This window comes from Amblyraja radiata, chromosome 18 (assembly GCF_010909765.2).
Source record: "Amblyraja radiata isolate CabotCenter1 chromosome 18, sAmbRad1.1.pri, whole genome shotgun sequence".
NCBI classification, from domain to species: Eukaryota; Metazoa; Chordata; class Chondrichthyes; order Rajiformes; family Rajidae; genus Amblyraja; species Amblyraja radiata.
Genome location: NC_045973.1, coordinates 35689746 through 35708823, shown reverse-complemented (window position 1 = coordinate 35708823; position 19078 = coordinate 35689746). Strand labels below are relative to the sequence as shown.

General features: G+C 43.8%; 1 protein-coding gene across 1 annotated transcript; it reads left to right on the top strand.

Moving 5' to 3' along the window:
- Positions 1–804: 804 nt before the first annotated feature.
- LOC116983387 (ankyrin repeat and SOCS box protein 2-like) lies at positions 805–14501 on the top strand. Its single transcript, XM_033037128.1, has 6 exons — positions 805–877; positions 1907–2013; positions 7338–7528; positions 9796–9989; positions 12116–12244; positions 13508–14501. Exons 3-6 carry the CDS (start codon positions 7348–7350, stop codon positions 13745–13747), a joined length of 744 nt encoding a protein of 247 aa, XP_032893019.1. The 5' UTR covers positions 805–877; positions 1907–2013; positions 7338–7347; the 3' UTR covers positions 13748–14501.
- The last annotated feature ends 4577 nt before the right edge of the window (positions 14502–19078 follow it).

Here is a 19078-nt window from a genome sequence, read left to right as displayed (position 1 = left end):
GATGCCTTCTGACCCGGCTGAGTTACTCCAGCACTTTGTCTATACCAGAATGTGCAGTTCCTTTCTACATTCAACGTTCATACCTTTGGATTGTGAGCTACCCAAGTGCAATCGGAGGTGCTGCTCCTCCAGTTTACATGTGGTCTCCCTCTGGTAATAGAGGAGGCCCAAGACAGAATGGTCATTATGGGAAGATGAGTTAAAATGGTCAGCAAACAGGAGACTCAGTTGTCTGTTGTCTCTGGCCTTTGTCCAACCATCTACCAATCACCCCCCTCCCTCCCCCTCACCCCTCCCTCACCTGTATTCACCTGTCGCTTTGTCCTGCCCCTTCTCACCTGCAGCTTTCTCCTCCCATCCTATAAAATCTGTCTGAAGAAGGATCCCAACCCAAAACATCACCTATCCATGTTCTCCAGAGATGCTCCCTGATCCAGTTACTCCAGCACTGTGCGTCTTTTTTCTTTGACCTCCTATGTTTTATTGCCTCCTATAGATCAGCACTGAAGCTTTAAAATTGATTTCACTGATATTGAGACAAGGAGGGGGAAAAAAACGTCTTGAGCTGCAGAAAATGAGTTTTGACCTGGGAGACTGCAGCAGTTGTGTCTTCTTTCAAGTTTCTATTTAAAGTCGGGTGCAATGTGCGGAATGTTTAAAAACAAATACAAAGTTTTGCTGTAAGGTAAGAGCAAAGATACTATCTTTGGGTAAGAGTTTGGAGCCTCGGGGACGCGCACGCGTGCACGCTGCCGCGGTGGTGGCTTTACGTGCGGGTTGAGGGCAGGGGACGTGAGCGCACCCCGGCAGCAAGGCTGAGAGACAGGACGGCGTTCAGCACCGCGGACAGCGCCGGCTGACTATTGACTACTGGCAGGTAGTACCGTGAGGGCAAGGGCTTGGGACCGGGGTGCGGGAGGGTCTGCTCGCTTCCCTCCCCGTCTCCCACCTCTGGGGGCCGAGTTGCATCAATTCCCGGCGTGTGCACTGGGGTGGTGCTGGTTGCTGCAGAGAGAGGGGCCGGGAACCTCACCACCCCCTTCCCCCTGCTCTCTCTGCGTCTGTTCAATTTGTTGGGGAGGGAGGGTTAATGGATTCAAGTTCAGCTGTTTATTTTTAATTCCCATGTCAATGGGATTTCTGAATTTCCAAATGTAACCATAAATGTAGCACTTTGAGTCACCTCTGCTTGGAGGGCAAGTGTATGGGTACAAAGTGCAGATGGACCTCTTGGAAGGTCACTGGGGATGGAGACCCTGACAGCACAAAGAGGCCCTTAGGGTCACCTGATAACTCAGCAATTAAGCGTAAACTTTAGTGAGTCAAAATTGCTTGGAGTCATTCAGTAACTACCTGCCATGGCTAGATTGCCATTGATGGGGCCATGCAGGTGAGCTTGGATCTGTGGATCTGTGCAGCAGTGCTGGTCAATATCAGCCAGTGTGGTAGAGGAACCTCTTGAATTAGGTTCAGCCTTGTTGTATTTCAAAGAGGGGAATTATTATTTCCTGCTTATTGTTCCATGTTCCGCTGAAACCCCCACGGTATGTTATGGCAATGCTGGGGGGTTGAGGGTGATAGTGACTCCAAAAACCAAATGCACTCTTGCCACTTGCAGCAAGTGTGAATGTAAGAGCAACATTTTCAAATGTTCTTGATGTCATCAGAAGTAATGGCAAAAGATAAAATATGAAAATGTGTTTTCTCCTTATAAGAGGGTTATCCATTGATTTTTTTTAAATCTGGTGACATGAAAATATTTCAATATTCATGTTTTAATATCTAAAGTTATTGGGAAGAAGACTTCAACTGTTTTTCTTGGATGTCACAGGCATTTGGCGACTAGCTATCAAAGTAAGGAGTTTTAAGTTAAGCCTTTTAAATGCATTTGTTACATTACATGCAGTGCATCACAGTCTGGTCTTCAGGAACAACTCATCCAAGCGAGGTAAAACCTCTGTGAACCAGTAACACTACGGTGACAGCTTTGAAGAAGGACATTCATGACTACTGGTAGGTATGTTTTGAAATCATTCTGACATGGGAATTGATACTAAATGCCTACATCCTCTCAAATTGAAGAGTGGGGATAATTAGGATTAGTGGCCGTACAGTTGCAAGGCTTGCAAATACATTACTTTCTTGCCATAGAAATTAATGCCTGCCTTTCAGAATTCCCAGGATTCTGGGACAAACCCACCAAATTGCTTTGTAACAAATATGGTCTCACAGTTCTTTTTCCAAAAGAGAGGAAACAAAAACAATAAGAAGCCACAGACAAGTTAACCTAACATTAGTTTTCAGCAAATTGTTAGACACCAGCATAATGGACAAAGTAATAATGTTAATAAAACAGTAGATAGGCACAAACTGCTGGAGTAACTCAGTGGGGCAGGCAGCATCTATGGAGAGAAGGAATAGGTGATGTTTCTGGTTGAGACCCTTCTTCAGACTGATGTCAGGGGAGAGGGAGATACATAGATAAAGAAGTGTAAGGTGTGAAAACAGGGCAAAGGTAATAGAGATCAAGGAAAATGTAGAATAGATCATTGTTAGCTGGGAGAAGGTAACAACTAAGTCAACAGGTAAAATGTAGTCGGAGACAGTAAGACTGGTCGGGGAACTGGGAAGGGGGAGGGGTGGAGAGAGAGGGATAACAAGGATAAGCCAGGTTTACTTAAAATTAGAGGTCAATGTTCATACCGCTGGGGTGTAAGCTGTTCAAGCGATACATCATGCATCAAACAGTACTTTGATTCAGCAGAATCAATGTGATTTTATCAAGGGGAAGTCATGACAAACACATTGTTTGATAAAGATAACAGAGTTTTTGAGGGTGTAATCTGCATGGTAAGCAATGAGTAACCTATAGACGTAGCCTTTCTGGATTTTCAAAACAAAAGGTAATATTAACAGATATAAATTGCCACATAATATAAGCCTTTGTGGGGATAGGAATAACATATTAGAATGGTGAGAGGGTTGGTTAGGGGACAGTAAAATGGGAGTAAATGGATATTTTTAAGATTGGCAAGTTGTGAATGGTGTGGGAATTTGGGGATCAGTACCAGACCTGATTTATATTAATGACTCGGGTGAAAATACACTGTAATGTATCCACACTTGCTGATGTTAGTTAATAAGCTATGAGGAAGATGCCAAACATCTACAAAGGGAGATGGGCAGAATAAGTGAATGGGAAAGCAAATAATAAATGTGGAAGACTGTGAAGTTACACACTTTGACAGGAAGAATGAAAAACTGTTTGTTTTAATGTTAAAGAGCTAGGAATTGAGGACAGAGCATGCACTTGTGTACGAGACAGAGAAAGTTTACATACAGTATGCAGTTAGCTGTGAAAAAAGTATTTTGGCCTTTTACTACAATGGCACAGTACTCAAGAAATACAAAAGTAAGGAGATCTTGCTAAGATAGTGCAGACATTTGCTGTGGCCACAATTTGGTTTGTGTGTGCAGCTCTGTGCCTAAGGCAACAACACAGTGTAAATTCAGTTGGTTGGTTCCTAGAATTAAGAACTTCCCCTATGTTTGGTAAGGGGGTCGGGGATTATGAGGAGAAAGCAGGAGAATGGGGTTGAGAGGGTAAGATTGATCAGCCGTGATTGAATGGTGGAGTAGACTTCATGGGCCGAATAGCCTTATTCTACTCCTATAATTTATGAAGTTATAACAGAAACCAAGAAAGGTTGGTCTAAATCTAGTGGAGCTTCAGAGAACGATAAGCGATCCCTTAAGGTCATAAGATGTTTGAGAGGGGTTCACATAGTGGACATTGCAATACTTTTTTTCTTTCCAGTTGATATGTCTAAAACTGATATGTGAAATCCAAAGATAAGTTGGAGGTCATTTTGGTGTGAGCTGGGAAGAAATATCTTTGCACAGAAGGCTTTGGTGGCCAAGTCAATGGGTATTTTTAAGGCAAAGATAGATAGATTATGGGGAGAAGGGGTTATGGGGAGAAGGCAGGAGAATGGAGTTAAGAGGGAAAGATAGATCAGCCATGATTGAATGACCAAGTAGAATTGATGGTACAAATGGCCTAATTCTGCTCATATCACATATGAACATCACTTATGAGTGCAAATGTTTGGAAATCTCTATCTCAAAGGGCTTTGGAGGCATTGAATATATTTGGAGGGCATTGAATATATTCAAGGTTGAGATCTTCAAACACCAAGAGAATCATTGTATATGAGACAAAGCAGGAAAGTTAACAAGATGCAGGATTAGTCATGAAAGTGAGGAAGATCCAGGAGGTCACACACTGCATTGCCACTTCGATCTGTTAAGTTTTCAAGTTTCTATAACATGCCATGCTAATTTCAGATCTAAATCAGTTGTGAGGCATCCAGTTCACTTCCACTCTTCCAAATGTACTCATGATTAGAGAAAAAGAAACATTGGAACCAACAAGCCTTTCAATAATCTTGAATTGATCTGAATTCTCCTCTTGGGAAGCTTCAAATGAATACACATAGGATCCAATAACTTGAACTCTTCTACTTTAACAGTAAGAACGTCCTACTTTAGAAAACTAAAAAGGGCAACAATAATATTAGCAGAAGCTCATAAACATATGTCAAACTCGGTTGCATTTTCTACCAGAAAATATCTTTGTGCAACAGCATATTTCAGTTCAAATCAAGAAGGTTTTGATTTGATCGGGGATTATCAATGTTCAGGTTCATCAGTTTTAAAATGGAGGAACTCTTCTTCTGATTTCCGGACGCACCCACCATAAATCGAGATGAGGAACTTAGGACATAAATTAACTCAGAATCTTTTTGTACCACTATAATTTTCTTTGAACCTTGCTTTGCCTCAGCAACTGCTGATTACTGCATCTCTGTAGGCCAGCCTGTGATGTACTAACTAGGCAGCCTTATGTCCAGTGGAACGGAACCAAATGTCCTTTCCCCAATGCTACAACCAAATTTAACATAGCTTGAATATTTGTGAATAAAAGACTGAGTCTTACATTGGAAGCTCTTTCAGCTTGGAATGCCACACCGTTAGCAGTCTTGAAAGCAAAATAAATAATAAGTTTTGGAAATAAATAGAAAAGTATTTAAAGAAGTATGGAGGGAGTGGGGGTCGGGGGACAGAGGATGAAAACAATAGAATTAAATTTAGTCCAGAACTACAGCACAGCTGCGACAGATCAAATGTCCTCAATCTATATTTAAAACTATTCTAAACTTGGCTTGGGCGTGATTTAGGTGGTGCCTTTACTCAGTGAATGTAGTACTGATTTTGGTTGTTGGTTACAGAGCCTTGGGAAGGCTCTGGATCGGCCTCGGGGAGGCTGAGATACCGGTCTCGGATGCCATCTATGGGAACAGATCTGCCGGCTCCAGCCGAGCGGGAGTTCCGGGGCCCCGTCCACAGGGGTCAAATTCATCCCGCTGATCGGCTGCGGAAGTCCCGATGAGGTTGAGATTGGCCGGCTTATCCAGCCAAGGTGCCATATTTTCAGGAGGGGGGGACTTCCGGAGGGGTTTTCAAGTGCACTCTCGTACTTATTTTGGGATTAAAGAAGGTGCCAGACCACCAGTTGCCAGAATATAAGTGGTGGACCTGTATGTTGTATAGTTCTGGTCACTTTACTACAGGAAATATGTGGTAGTGTTCATGGCTGATCATCCCCAATCAGTACCCTGTTCCTGCCTTCTCTCCATATCCCCTGTCTTTAAGAGCCCTATCTAGCTCTCTCTTGAAAGCATCCAGAGGACCTGCCTCCACCGTCCTCTGCGGCAGAGAATTCCACAAACTCACAACTCTCTGTGAGAAAAAGTGTTTCCTCGTCTCCGTTCTAAATGGCTTACCCCTTATTCTTAAACTGTGGCCCCTGGTTCTGGATTACCCCAACATCGGGAACATGTTTCCTGCCTCTAGCATGTCCAAACCATTAACAATCTTATATGTTTCAATAAGAACCCCTCTCATCCTTCTAAACTCCAGAGTGTACAAGCCCAGCTGCTCCATTCTCTCAGCACATGACAGTCCCGCCATCCTGGGAATTAACCTTGTAAACCTACGCTGCACTGCCTCAATAGCAAGAATGTCCTTCCTCAAATTAAGGGACCAAAACTGCATACAATATTCCAGGTGTGGACTCACTAGGGCTCTGTACAACTGCAAAAGGACCTCTTTGCTCCTATACTCAACTCTTCTTGTTATAAAGGCCAACATGCCATTCGCTTTCTTCACTGCTTGCTGTACCTGCATGCTTACTTTCATAGACTGATGAACAAGAACCCCCAGATCCCGTTGTACTTCCCCTTTTCCCAACTTGACACCATTTAGATAGTAATCTGCCTTCCTGTTTTTGAGGCCAGTGGATAACCTCACATTTATCTGCATTAAACTTCATCTGCCATGCATCTGCCCACTCCCCCAACCTGTCCAAGTCACCCTGCAATCTCATAGCATCCTCCTCACAGTTCACACTGCCACCCAGCTCTGTGTCATCTGCAAATTTGCTAATGTTACTTTGAATCCCTTCATCCAAATCATTGATGTATATTGTAAATAGCTGCGGTCCCAGCACCGAGCCTTGCGGTACCCCACTAGTCACTGCCTGTCATTCTGAAAGGGACCCGTTAATCCCTACATTGTTTCCCGTCTGCCAACCAATTTTCTATCCATGTCAGCACTCTACCCCCAATACCATGTGCGATAATTTTGCCCACTAATCTCCTATGTGGAGATTAATCTTGACTGATCAATTTTTCCCTCTCAACCCCATTCTCCTGCCATCTCCCCATACACTTTAACATCCTTACTAATCAAGAATCTATCATTCTCTGCTTTAAAAATACCCAATGACTTAGCCACTGTTGTCTGTGAAAATGAATTCCACAGATTCACCATCTTCTGGCTCATGAAGTTCCTCTTCATCTCCATTCTAAATGTACATCCTTTTATTCTGAGGCTGTGCCCTCTAGTCCTAGACTCTCCCACAATTGCCCACTTGAGGGCAGCACGGTGGTGCAGAGGTAGGGCTGCTGCTTTACAGCGCCAGAGACTAGGGTTTCAGCCTGACTACAGGTGCTGTCAGTACGGAGACTGTACATTCTCCTTGTGACCGCGTGGGTTTTCTCTGGGTGCTCCGGTTTCCTCCCACATTTCAAAGACTTGCAGGTTTGTAGCTTAATTGGCTTCAGTAAAAATTGTAGATTGTCCCTAGTGTGTGTAGGATAGTGTTAGTGTGTGGGGATCGCCTGTTACTGCGCTGTATCTCTAAACTACACTACAATAAACATCCTCCACCTCCACTCGCTCTAGGCCTTCACCCAGTTTATTTTTCCCTGCAGAATTACTACAATGGGATTTCATATTAGCTCCATGTCCGGAACGGAGCTGAAAAACACCAGATTTCATCCAGGGGCAGACGAGGAAAGACAATACCGAACAGCCCCCAATTACAACTACAAATGGACTGATCTACACTGTGAAGCAAGCCGAGGGAACATTGAAAGGCTACAGGCCTTGCTATGTGTTGCAGGTACAACTGGCCGGCTCTTTCAATTTCATTAGATTTATCAGAGATAGTTACAGCACCAGTGGTAGAAACACTGTCCTGTCCCTTTAGAAGCTGCCTTGAGTCAATAGTATCGTGCATTTAGAAAGAGTCATGTTGCTTTACAACGAAGAGAAAGAGTTCAAGCAATGGGGGATAGACAAAAAATGCTGGAGTAACCCAGCTGATTGTCATCTTCTCCTAGCTAACAATGATCTATTCTACATTTTTCTTGATCTTCATCTTTGATGTCTTGTTTCCCCCTTCCTTATCTCTGTGTCTCCCTCTTCCCTGACTCTCAGTCTGAAGAAGGGTCTTGACCCAAAACATCACCCATTACTTCTATCCAGCATTTTGTGACTATCTTTGGTGTAAACCAGCATCTGCAGTTCCTTCCTAAGCAATAGGGGAAGCCTTAAGAGGAATAAGTAAAAATATTGTCACATTCATGAGTCTTGTAAAGGTGAAGAACAAGAGTAAAGAAAACATTCCAGAGAGTCCATCTGAGGTTAGACACAAAATAGCATCTAAAGAAGGGTCTCGATCCGAAACGTCACCCATTCCTTCTCTTCAGAGATGCTGCCTGTCCCACTGAGGTGCTCCAGCTTTTTATGTCTATCTTCGGTTTAAACCAACATGTGCAGTTCCTTCCTACACAGTCCATCTGAGGTGCCTGGCATTGAGAGCAGAGTGAGGGGAGGAGGAAGCAATGTTTAAGAAAGAACTGCAGATGCTGGAAAAATCGAAGGTAGACAAAAATGCTGGAGAAACTCGGCGGGTGAGGCAGCATCTATGGAGAGAAGGAATAGGCGAAGTTTCGGGTCTTCACCTATTCAGAGGAGGAAGCAAGACTTGCAAGGGGTATTGAGTGCACTTGGATCAAGGGCCGGAGTAGATTACAGAGCTTGATCATTGCATGATTATGGAGGAATTAGTAAAGAAGGAGAGGGATTGGTAATCACTGTGTGGTCAATAGAAGTGTGATTCATCAGAGAAAATGGGTGGCTGAAGGTCTAAAGCCTCATCTACAGAACCTCGGCTTAGCACTAGAGATAGTGTTGGAGAAGTCCGTTTGAAGATTAGAAGCTATGCATGTATGTAACTATTTTGTAGCATTGAGCTGAAAGACATAAGTATCTGCAATCTGGGATTTAGAATTTGTATTTTGCAGAACACATTAAGGTTCCCAAGCAGGTAGCTGGGGGAGGACGGGAGCTGTGGAACCTTTGGTGTGAATGAAGGAGAGTAACAGTGTTAATAGGAATCCTTTATGATTTATCCACATATTTCAGAGACAGCCTCCAGGGGAGCTTATACAATACAGTGCAGTGGAAATCAGTTATTTCAACCTTGGGAGGTGACCCTGGTTGTTTTTGGTGTAGTTAGTGTACAGTGAATGGTGTGCTTCACTTTATTGCACTTGCAGAGATTTGCAAGTATTCAAATCAGAGTTTATTAATACAGTGGTAGAGCAGCTGCCTCACAGCGCCAAAGACCCGAGTTCGATCCTGACCTCAGGTGCTGTCTGTGTGGAGTTAGCATGTTCTCCCTGCAACATGTGGGTTTCCTCCGGGTGCCCCAGACTCAATAGACAATAGGTGCAGGAGTAGGCCATTCGGCCCTTCGAGCCAGCACCGCCATTCAATGTGATCATGGCTGATCATCCACAATCAGTACCCCGTTCCTGCCATCTCCCCATATCCCCTGACTCCGCTATCTTTAAGAGCCCTATCAAGCTCTCTTGAAAGTATCCAGAGAACCAGTCTCCACTGCCCTCTGAAGCAGAGAATTCCACAGACTCACCACTCTCTGTGTGAAAAACTCCATCCACGTCGCAAAGGCATGTGGGTTTGTAGGTTAATTGGTGTCAGTAAATTAATCCTCATGTGTGGGGATTGGATGCGTAAATAGGATAACATAGAACTACTGTAAATGGGTAATTGATGGAATTGACAGCATGGACATGGTGGGCTGAAGGGTCTGTTTCCACGCTGTTTCTCTAAACTAAGCTACACTAACAAATAAATATATATTGCATGGTTATTTCTCAGTGCTAAGCATCCGTATTATTACAGAACACAGGTACTGGTGTTTTTTACAGCAATAATCCTCCTCCTTATTTGTACATTGACAGGCAGTTGATAACAAGATCCATGTGTGTGATTATGTGAAACGGCTTTGAGGTAAAGTACTTTTGATGTGTCGGGTATTGCACTTTGGTGTTAGTTTTTGATCTCAGCGTGTGGTTTCAGGTGAGGATCAGATCAACAAGAAGGATTACTATGGCAAGAGCCCCCTCTACTGGGCTGCCTACAAAGGGCAGCGAGCTTGCATCGAGTTACTGCTGGAATACGGTGCAGATGCCAACAGCCAGTGTAAACACGGGGCCACTCCACTCCATGCAGTGATCGGGCTATTTCCTGACTGTGCTCTGCTGCTCATACAGGTTAGTGCTGTGACACGCTATCCATTATGGCTACTTACTCATTCCATAATAACAAGTGATAATTGCCAGTGACAAATTGAAACATAAAGTCAAGACCTCTAGGATATCAGAACATAGCCTGAGGGTTATACAACACCCCCCAGATCCCTAGCATTTACTGTGTAAGTCCTGCCTTGGTTTAGAGTCATAGTCATACAATGTGGAAACAGACCCTTCGGCCCAACATGCCCACACCGACCAACATGTCCCTTCTGCACTTGTAGTCAATGCCTACTATGTTCTGTGTGCTGAAGCAAAGCAAGAATTTCATTGTCCTATCAGGGACACATGACAATAAACTTGAACTTGAACTAGTCCCACCTGAAGAGACACAAAAATCTGGAGTAACTCAGCGGGTCAGACAGCATCTCTGGAGAAATGTAATAGGTGATTTTTGTAAGGTGTCCTTGAGACTCTTGAAAGGCGCCCATAAATAAAATTTATTATTATTATTATTATATTTCGGGTCGAGACCCTTCATCATTGTCCCACCTGCCTGCATTAGGCCCATAATCCCTCTAAACCTGTTCTATCCATGCACCTGTCTATACGCCTCTTAAACATTGTAATAGTACCTGCGTACATCTTACCAAAATGCAACGTCAGATTTATCTGCGTTCCATCTGCCATTCCTTAGCTCACTATCTTAGTTGATCAGGATCACATTGTAATCTTAGGTAACTTTCCACTATACCACCGATATTAATGTCATCCACAACCATGCCACCTACTCTTGTCCAAGTTGTTAATATAAGTAATGCACAACAGTGGACCGACCCTGTTGCACACCACATGTTGCAGACCTCCAGTCTGAAAGCAACCCTCTGTCTCCGACCTTCAGATCAATTTTTAATCCAATTACCGAGCTCTCCCTGGATCGTTCAATCAGATATAATTATGGTAAACAGTGGAGTATTCCGATCAACTGCAGGCTTGTATGAATTTCTTTTAATTCGATTAAACAATATAATCTACTTTAACATTAAAATATTGCAGTCAAAATCAATTTATTACATTTATCTTGATACAATGGAGTAATTTTAAACCACATGCCTGACACAAATGGGTGGTGGTAATGCTTAAAATTGCCACCGCTCCATTCACTGCCCCCAATCATGGAGCTTTTGCTTTAGAAGACTTGGCTATAGGAAGAGCTTCGTTAATATATGCAAATAGAGCCCAATTATGTCCAGACCCTAATTTTCTTTCCATCGTTGACTGAATGTGGTTCCCATGGTGGCCACCCAATTGCTTAAAATCTAGTTCATGGGAAAGGATTGTTGAACTTTATTGATCCTAGAGATTCCACCAGGAAAACATTTATTACTCTTTGAGGAACCATCCGCCAGAACGGATGGAGGGGAACCATGGAGCCATATTGTACTGCACGGAAACAGGCCGTTCAGCCCACTGACCAAGATGCCCCATTTACGGTAGTCCCACCTGCCCACCTTTGGCCCATATCCCTCTAAACCTTTTCTATCCATGTACCTATCCAAGTGTCCTTTAAATGCTGCTATAGTACCTGCCTCCAATACCTCATCTGGCAGCTCGTTCCATGTACCCTCCACCCTGTAGAGGTAAACATTTGGATTTGTTTACAAGATGCCAAGTGTAAAATTATCTTGCAGTGTTGGAATTAATATATCAGCATGGGTAGAGGGAAAAAAGACACAAAGTGCTGGAGTAAAGTCAGCAGGGCAGGCAGCATTTCTGGAGAATATTTATGTGATGTTTTGGGTCGAGATCCCTCTTCAGACTGTTGGGGGCGTGGAGGAAGCTGGAAGAGAAGAGGTTTCAGGACAAAGCCTGGCAAGTAATAGGTGGATACAGGCGAGGAGGGGTTTTGATCGATAGATGGTTGGACACGGGTCAGAGATGAACAGACATCATATTACATGCCCAAAGTTTTGCCAAACCATCAAAGGGCAAGGTGAAATACTTTGCAAAAATAATTAATTGTGAATGAAATATCCTTCCTTTTCTCTGCAACCCCAATCATCTTCCATCATGTAGTTCTGTTCCAGGGAAAATAAGTTGCAATTACAGTTTAGAGTCAAGCTTTTCCTTTTACATTTCCATTTTAGAATGGAGCAGATGTAGACCTTCCTGACAACTGGGGGGTGACCCCCATGTACCTGGCTGCCTGCAGTGGACAACTTGACTGTTTGCGACTGCTGGTCCTCTCCGGAGCAAAAATCACATACAGGAACAAGGTACAGAAGGACACTGTGTTACAAACTGCTCCAGACACAATTGGTGATGTGTAGGAAGGAAGTGCAGATGCCGGTTTATTCTGAAGATAGACACAAAGTGCTGGAGTAACTCAGGGGTCAGGCAGTATCTCTGGAGAAAAAGGATGGGTGTCATTTTGGGTTGGAACCCTTCAGTTGGTTATCAAGACGTGCTGGTTGGTAGGTTAATGCCGACTGTAAATTGCTGCTACTGTAGGTTAATGGCAGGAGAACAGGATTGGAGTGTGAGAGAAATAAGTGGGATTAGTGTGGTTGGGGGGGGGGGGGGGCTTGATGGTTGGCGTGGCTAATGAGGGGCTTGTTTCTGTTCTATATGATTAGAATTCACTGCTCTATATAGTTCTTTACAGTTCTATTTAAACAGTAAGTTTGTCGTTTCAAGCAACTAAAGGTGGGCTTGTCGCTATTATTTAGCGACCTGTTCAGACATTAGGACAGAAAAGAAATTGAACTTATTTTGTTATCCTCTGATTCAAAGACTCAAACCAAATGGGGTGCCTCTGATTAAGATGAGAGCTGCATGTTTGGGAAAAAGGAGATTTTGGGTTGGTGTCGTGGAAGTAAATCGAGCCGGTTTTTTTGGGGGGTTTTTTAATGAAAAAAATATTTTTTGTTTTGATCACACATCATCTAATTTAATTTGGTTTAATTTATAAATATAGCGTGGAAGCAGGCCCTTCAGCCCACTGACTTCGCACCAACCAATGAGCATCCATGCACTAGTTCTATGTTATCCTACTTTCTCATCCCACACACTAGTGGCAATTTACAGAAGCCAATTAACCTACAAACCTGTACGTCTTTGGAGTGTGGGAGGAAACCAGAGCACCCGGAGAAAACCCACGTGGTCACAGGGAGAACTTACAAACTCCATACATACTGCACCCGAGTTCAGGATCGAACCCGGGTCTTTGACACTGAGGCAGCAACTCTACCGCTGCACTACTGAGCCACCCTTAACTCTTGAATGTTTAAAATTGATATTAAATTACTCTGTTTATTTTAGATTGGAGACCTCCCCCTCCCTCAGTGTAGAGTTTAATTTTTACACATTGTGAAATGGAGGACATGGATCACATGCAGACGGAAGAGATTAGTTTAATTTGGCGTCATGTTTGGCTTGGACACTGAAGCTCCTGTTCCTGCGCTATACAGTTGTCTGGTCTTATGTTTGAGCTGTCGTGATACTTCTTGAAGCTTTGAAGTGTGTTATTATTATTTCAGAACACTGGGGAGGCCCCCAAGCAGTTGGCTTCCATGACCAACTTCCTGTCCTGGATCGATGGATATCGGAGGAACCCGCCATCATTGAAGCAAACATGCAGGCTGAAAATCCGCGAGTTTGTCAGCTATCGGCGACTACAGGCCATCAGGACATTTCACATCCCCCAGTCTCTGAAAAAGTACCTTATGTTCAAGGACCTTACATTGGAAGATTCTGCTTCAGCAGTTGGTTTGTTGTAACCATGTTTACACCCCATGTTTACTTTTCCATTACCTTACCATTAGGACACCCTGGCATTTGAAAGTGCCTGGACACTGCCCCTGCACCTCATCACTAGTGAGATTCCATGTTAAAGCACAACTGAGAATACCCTGGCTCATTCACCTGATGGAATTTCAGTTTTATGAAGCAATTGTTCGTTTAAAAAATTAGCTGATTTAGGAGGACGCCAAGCACAAGTAGGGGTTCTTTGGGATGTGGAGTTTGGGAATTCTGCAATGGAAGTAAACACTGCAACTCAATATGAAGCAAAGAGTTTCAGCAACTGGAAGTGAGACTGACAGTAGTACATTGTGTTACTTCCTGTTGGTGCAGACACCTCTTTGCTTGCAACAGATAACGTCACCGCTCCCTGTTCAGAAGCAAGATATGTCACCATAGTTCCCACATGAATCTGCTTCTGCTATTATCTTGAGTACTTTATTAAAGTCCACCCTCATTATTACGGACCTCTTTATAACCGATTTTGGTTATAACCGACGGAGTGCCCCACGATAACCAGACACCACGGTCTCTCTGAGAATACATGCTGCTAGTTACACTGCAGGAAGTCATTGAAGTGGACAAGCAATTGCTTCGATCGATCGACACCTGTACAATGATACTCTATTAAACGATGCAACAAACAGCCTTTATAGTATTTGTAGGAAGAACCTACAGATGCTGGTTTAAACTGAAGACCGACACGGGGTAATGCTGAGGCTCTATAAGGTGCTGGTCAGGCCGCATTTAGCCATTGTGAGCCATTTTGGGCACCATATCTGAGGAAGGATATGCTGGCCCTGGAGAGGGTCCAGATGAGGTGTACTGGAATGATCCCAGGAATGAGTGGGTTAACTAATGATGAGCGTTTGAAGGCACTGGCCCTGTACTTGCTGAAGTTTAGAAGAATGAGGGGAGACTTCATTCGGAAACATACCGAAAAGTGAAAAGCTTGGATAGAGTGGATGTGGAGATGATGTTTTCACTAGGACTAGAGGTCATAGCCACAGAATTAAAGGAATTTCCTTTAGGAAGGAGATGAGAAGAATTTTTTTTTTAGTCAGAGGGTGGTGAATCTATGGAATTATTTGCCACAGAAAGCTGTGGAGGCCAAGTCAATGGATATTTTGAAAGCAGAGATAGATAGATATTTGATTAGTATGGGTGTCAGGGGTTATGGGGAGATGGCAAGAGAATGGGGTTAGGAGGGAGATATAGATCAGCCATGATTGAATGGCGGAGTTTGACTTGATGGGCCGAATGGCCAAATTCTGCTCCTACTACTTATGACCTTGTGTCACAAAAAGCTGGAGTAACTCAGCAGGCCAGGCAGCATCTCTGGAGAAAAGGAATAGGCGATGTTTTGGGTTGAGACCCGAAATGTCACCTATTTCCTTTTCTCCAGAGATGTTGCCTGACCCTCTAAAGTTACTCCACCATTTTGTGTCTATCTTCAGCCTTTGGTATTTATAAGCTTGCAGGAACAAAAAAAAAATTTAGCTGTTAAAAAGAGCTTTGCATTTTGAAAACAATTTGTTGTGTCACAAAGTGACTGCTAGGTGGTTGGAGTGAATCCCTCACTCGGTTAAGGCGGACAATCGGCAATAACAGACACCATTCCCCTCTATAGTCCCTTATCACAAGGGTTGGCTGTAGTATATTTAATTTAATTTAATAATTTATCTTTACTGGCATGTTGGATTATATAAGATTATCTATTCCTCATCTTAAAGCAGATGCTCCTTTTAATCCTGCATTAATATTCTTTTCACAATGAATATTGATGACAATATGGCTAGATAGACTAAGTATAACACTAAGAGGGAATCAAACTGTCAGTGAAGGTGAGGGCCTACATTTTACTTTGATATATTACCTTTTTGATTTACTTAGTAACGGCTTCCTTCTTCAACCTTATTTTGCACATTATTGAGTACCATTAGTTGTGATGGGCCATAAATATCCTGCTTGATAATGCTCGTTAAAGGCACCCCTTATGCTGTTGCTATTTTAGCTTTGCTCAAACTCAGCTACAACCTTGCCCTGAATGACTTTTTTGTTTAGTCAGGGTTTTGAGAATATTAGATCATTTTGCTGGAGGGTTGGATACATTCCTTCCCCTGACAGACTTCATGCAGCTCACCCCTCCTGCTTTCAGCGCGGTGAGAGAGAAATCCATCTTTGGTCAGCGGCACTTAATATGCGCAAGGGCTTTATCCCTGCCCTTTCCACTGATATCAGTGGGACAGCTGGCGGCAGCGGTGAAGTTGCTGGCTGACAGCGCCAGAAACCTGCTTTACAGTTTTAGTTTATTGTCACGTGTACCGAGATACAGTGAAAATCTCGATCCTGGGTTCGATCCTGACTACGGGTGCTGTTTGCTATGGGAGTCTGTACGTTCTCCCCGTGACTGCGTGGGTTTTCCCCGGGTGCTCTGGATTCCTCCCACTCCAAAGAAGTACATGTTTGTAGCTTAATTTGCCTTTGGTAGAAATAGTAAATTGTCTTTAGTGTGTTGGATAGTACTCGTGCACGGGGATTGCTGGTCGGCGTGGACTCAGTGGGCCGAAGGACCTGTATCTGCACTGTATCTCCAAACTAAACTAAACTGAATATGTCAAAGGTAAGTAAATACAGTGGCCAATGCTCTCGCATGTTCACCAGCAGCCACTGTGAACATTTCACGACCTATATGTTTATGAAAATATTGTGAAATAATTTAACTGGAATTAACAGAACTGAACAGGATGTGAAAAGTTAGACGGATGTTTTGATGATATGGTGGGAACAGGTGCTGAGTTGGCGCAATGCCAGCTAAGAATTACCCTGTTTTAAAATCTAAACGAACCACAAAATGTATTCCGCCCTTCCTGGAGGTGCTGACGGATACCAGCAGACTGAGTGCGGTAACAATTACAGAGAAATGTGGGCAGGTTCTGTACACTGTATAGCCACAAGGTGGTGAATCTGTGTAATTCATTGCCGCAGGCAGTGGTGGTGGCCCAGTGGTGCAGTGGTAGAACAGCTGCTTCACAGCACCAGAGACCCAGGTTCGATGCTAACGACGGGTACTGTCCGAATGGAGTTTGCACGTTCTCCCTGTGACCATGTGGATTTTCTCTGTGTGCTCCGGGTTCCTCCCACATTCCAAAGACGTGCATATTTGTAGGTGAATTGGCTTCTGTAAAAATTGTCCCTCATGTGTAGGATAGAACTAGTGTATGGGTGATCTTTGGTAGGCATGGACTCGATGGGCCGATGGGCCAGTTTTCACGCTATATCACTATAAGCTAAACTAAAACTATAAGCTAAACTAAACTAAACTAAACTCATTAGGTGTTTTTAAAATGGAGATCAATTATTATTTATATACAACCCCTGACAACCGAAAGATGGGCTTTTGCACAAATTGCAACTACTTGTGTCCAATGGTAAGAGGCAAAATGGCAGCCATATCTTCCTTTGAGATATCAATAACTTGCAGTGACTGCTGCAGCCTGTGCGTGTCCCTCAGCAGGTAGTCCAGGACCTATGATCGTGGTGGTTTGGAGTAATTAGCAATGGACAACACCTTGCTGTGGAAGACCAGGGGGTTTCAGGAAACTAGAGAGGGCCTTTGACTGAGTTGATGTTTTGACTGAGCTGATATTTGTCTCAGTGTGTGTCCTGGGAATAAACCATAAAACGCAGTGATGTTGTGCAACTGTCTATGACATGCAGGACAAATACCTCCCGGACTTTCCTGGCATAACCACATTCCAGAAGGGGCTGGGCCTCTAAACCAACCACAGTTCCCTCATGAAGGCAGCGAGTGTGGCCAATGTTCCAACCACATGTGAAAGATCTGAGAGAAGGGTCTTGCTCACCACCAACCCAGCAGGATCTCAGTACCTTTGGATAAGAAGGCATTCTGCCACTTGGCTGTAATAGTCAATTCTGGGAAACCACATCACACACACATCCACCGTCTCCTTTTGCTGCAGGGCTAAAGACTCATAGAGTCATACAGCATTTAACAGGCCCTTCAGCCCACTTGCCCATGTCAACCAAGATACCTACGTTAATCTCACCTGTCCACATTTGACTCATAGCCCTCTAAACTTTTCCTATCCAAGTACCTGTCCAAATGTCTTTTAAATGCTGTTATAGTACCTGCCTCAATTACGCCCTCTGGTTGCTCGTTCAATATGCCCACCACCTTCTGTGTGACAAAGTTGCCCCTCCGGTTCCCATATAATCTTTCCCCTCTCACCTTAAACCTATGTCCACTGGTTCCTGCCCTCTCTTGCTTTCTGAACATTCTTGATGATGTAAACCTCCACTCTGCCAGCCCACTGATCATGTTCATAAGTAAGTTTATGTTATGGGAGTGGAAATAGGCCATTTGGCCCATCAAGTCCACTACGCCATTCAATCATGGCTGATCTATCTTTCCCTCTCAACCCCATTCTCCTGCCTTTTTCCCATAACCCCTGACACCCGTACTAATCAAGAATCTATCAATCTCCACCTTAAAAATATCCACTGACTAGGCCTCCACAGCCTTCTGCGGCAATGAATTCCACAGATTCACCACCCTCTGACTAAAGAAATTCATCCTCATCTCCTTTCTAGCGAGTACTTCCTTTAATTCTGAGGCTGTGGCCTCTGGTCCTAGACTCTCCAACATACAATACAATACAATACGGATTTATTTGTCACATTGCACATAAAGTGCAAGTGAAATGAATGTGCCAGCAGCGGTACAATGATAAAGAACTCACAATGCACAATAACATTTTCACACAAACATCCACCACAGCATTCATCACTGTGGTGGAAGGCACAAAAATTTGGCCAGTCCTCCTCCATTTCCCCCCGTGGTCGGGACCTCAACCCTCCGCAGCCGTCGCTGCGGGCGTCCAGATGTGCAGGCAGGTAAAAGTCCAGGTAACTCCAGAAACGGCTCTTCCATCCTCTCCACATCCACTCTATCCTGGTCCTTCTGTCAGCCAACGGGAAACAGTTGTCAGTGGAGGACGCGGGCTAAATTCCCGTGGGTTTAGTAGTGATATTTTGGATGTGAAACGGGAATGTATTCTGGACTGGATTAAAACCGACCCATGTGGTTTCGACTGTCACAGAGTACAGAGTTGCTGAACACAACACACAATCTTGCACCGTTTGCCAATCTAATCAAGATTTTGGACGTGGCATTGAGTTTGTCGAAGTCACTTCCAGTTGTTCCAGCTGCGTCAATAGTGCGGTTGCAGACACGCCTTTAATGAGTGGTGCAATGGTCTCTTTATTGTCATGTGTTCCCAGGTACA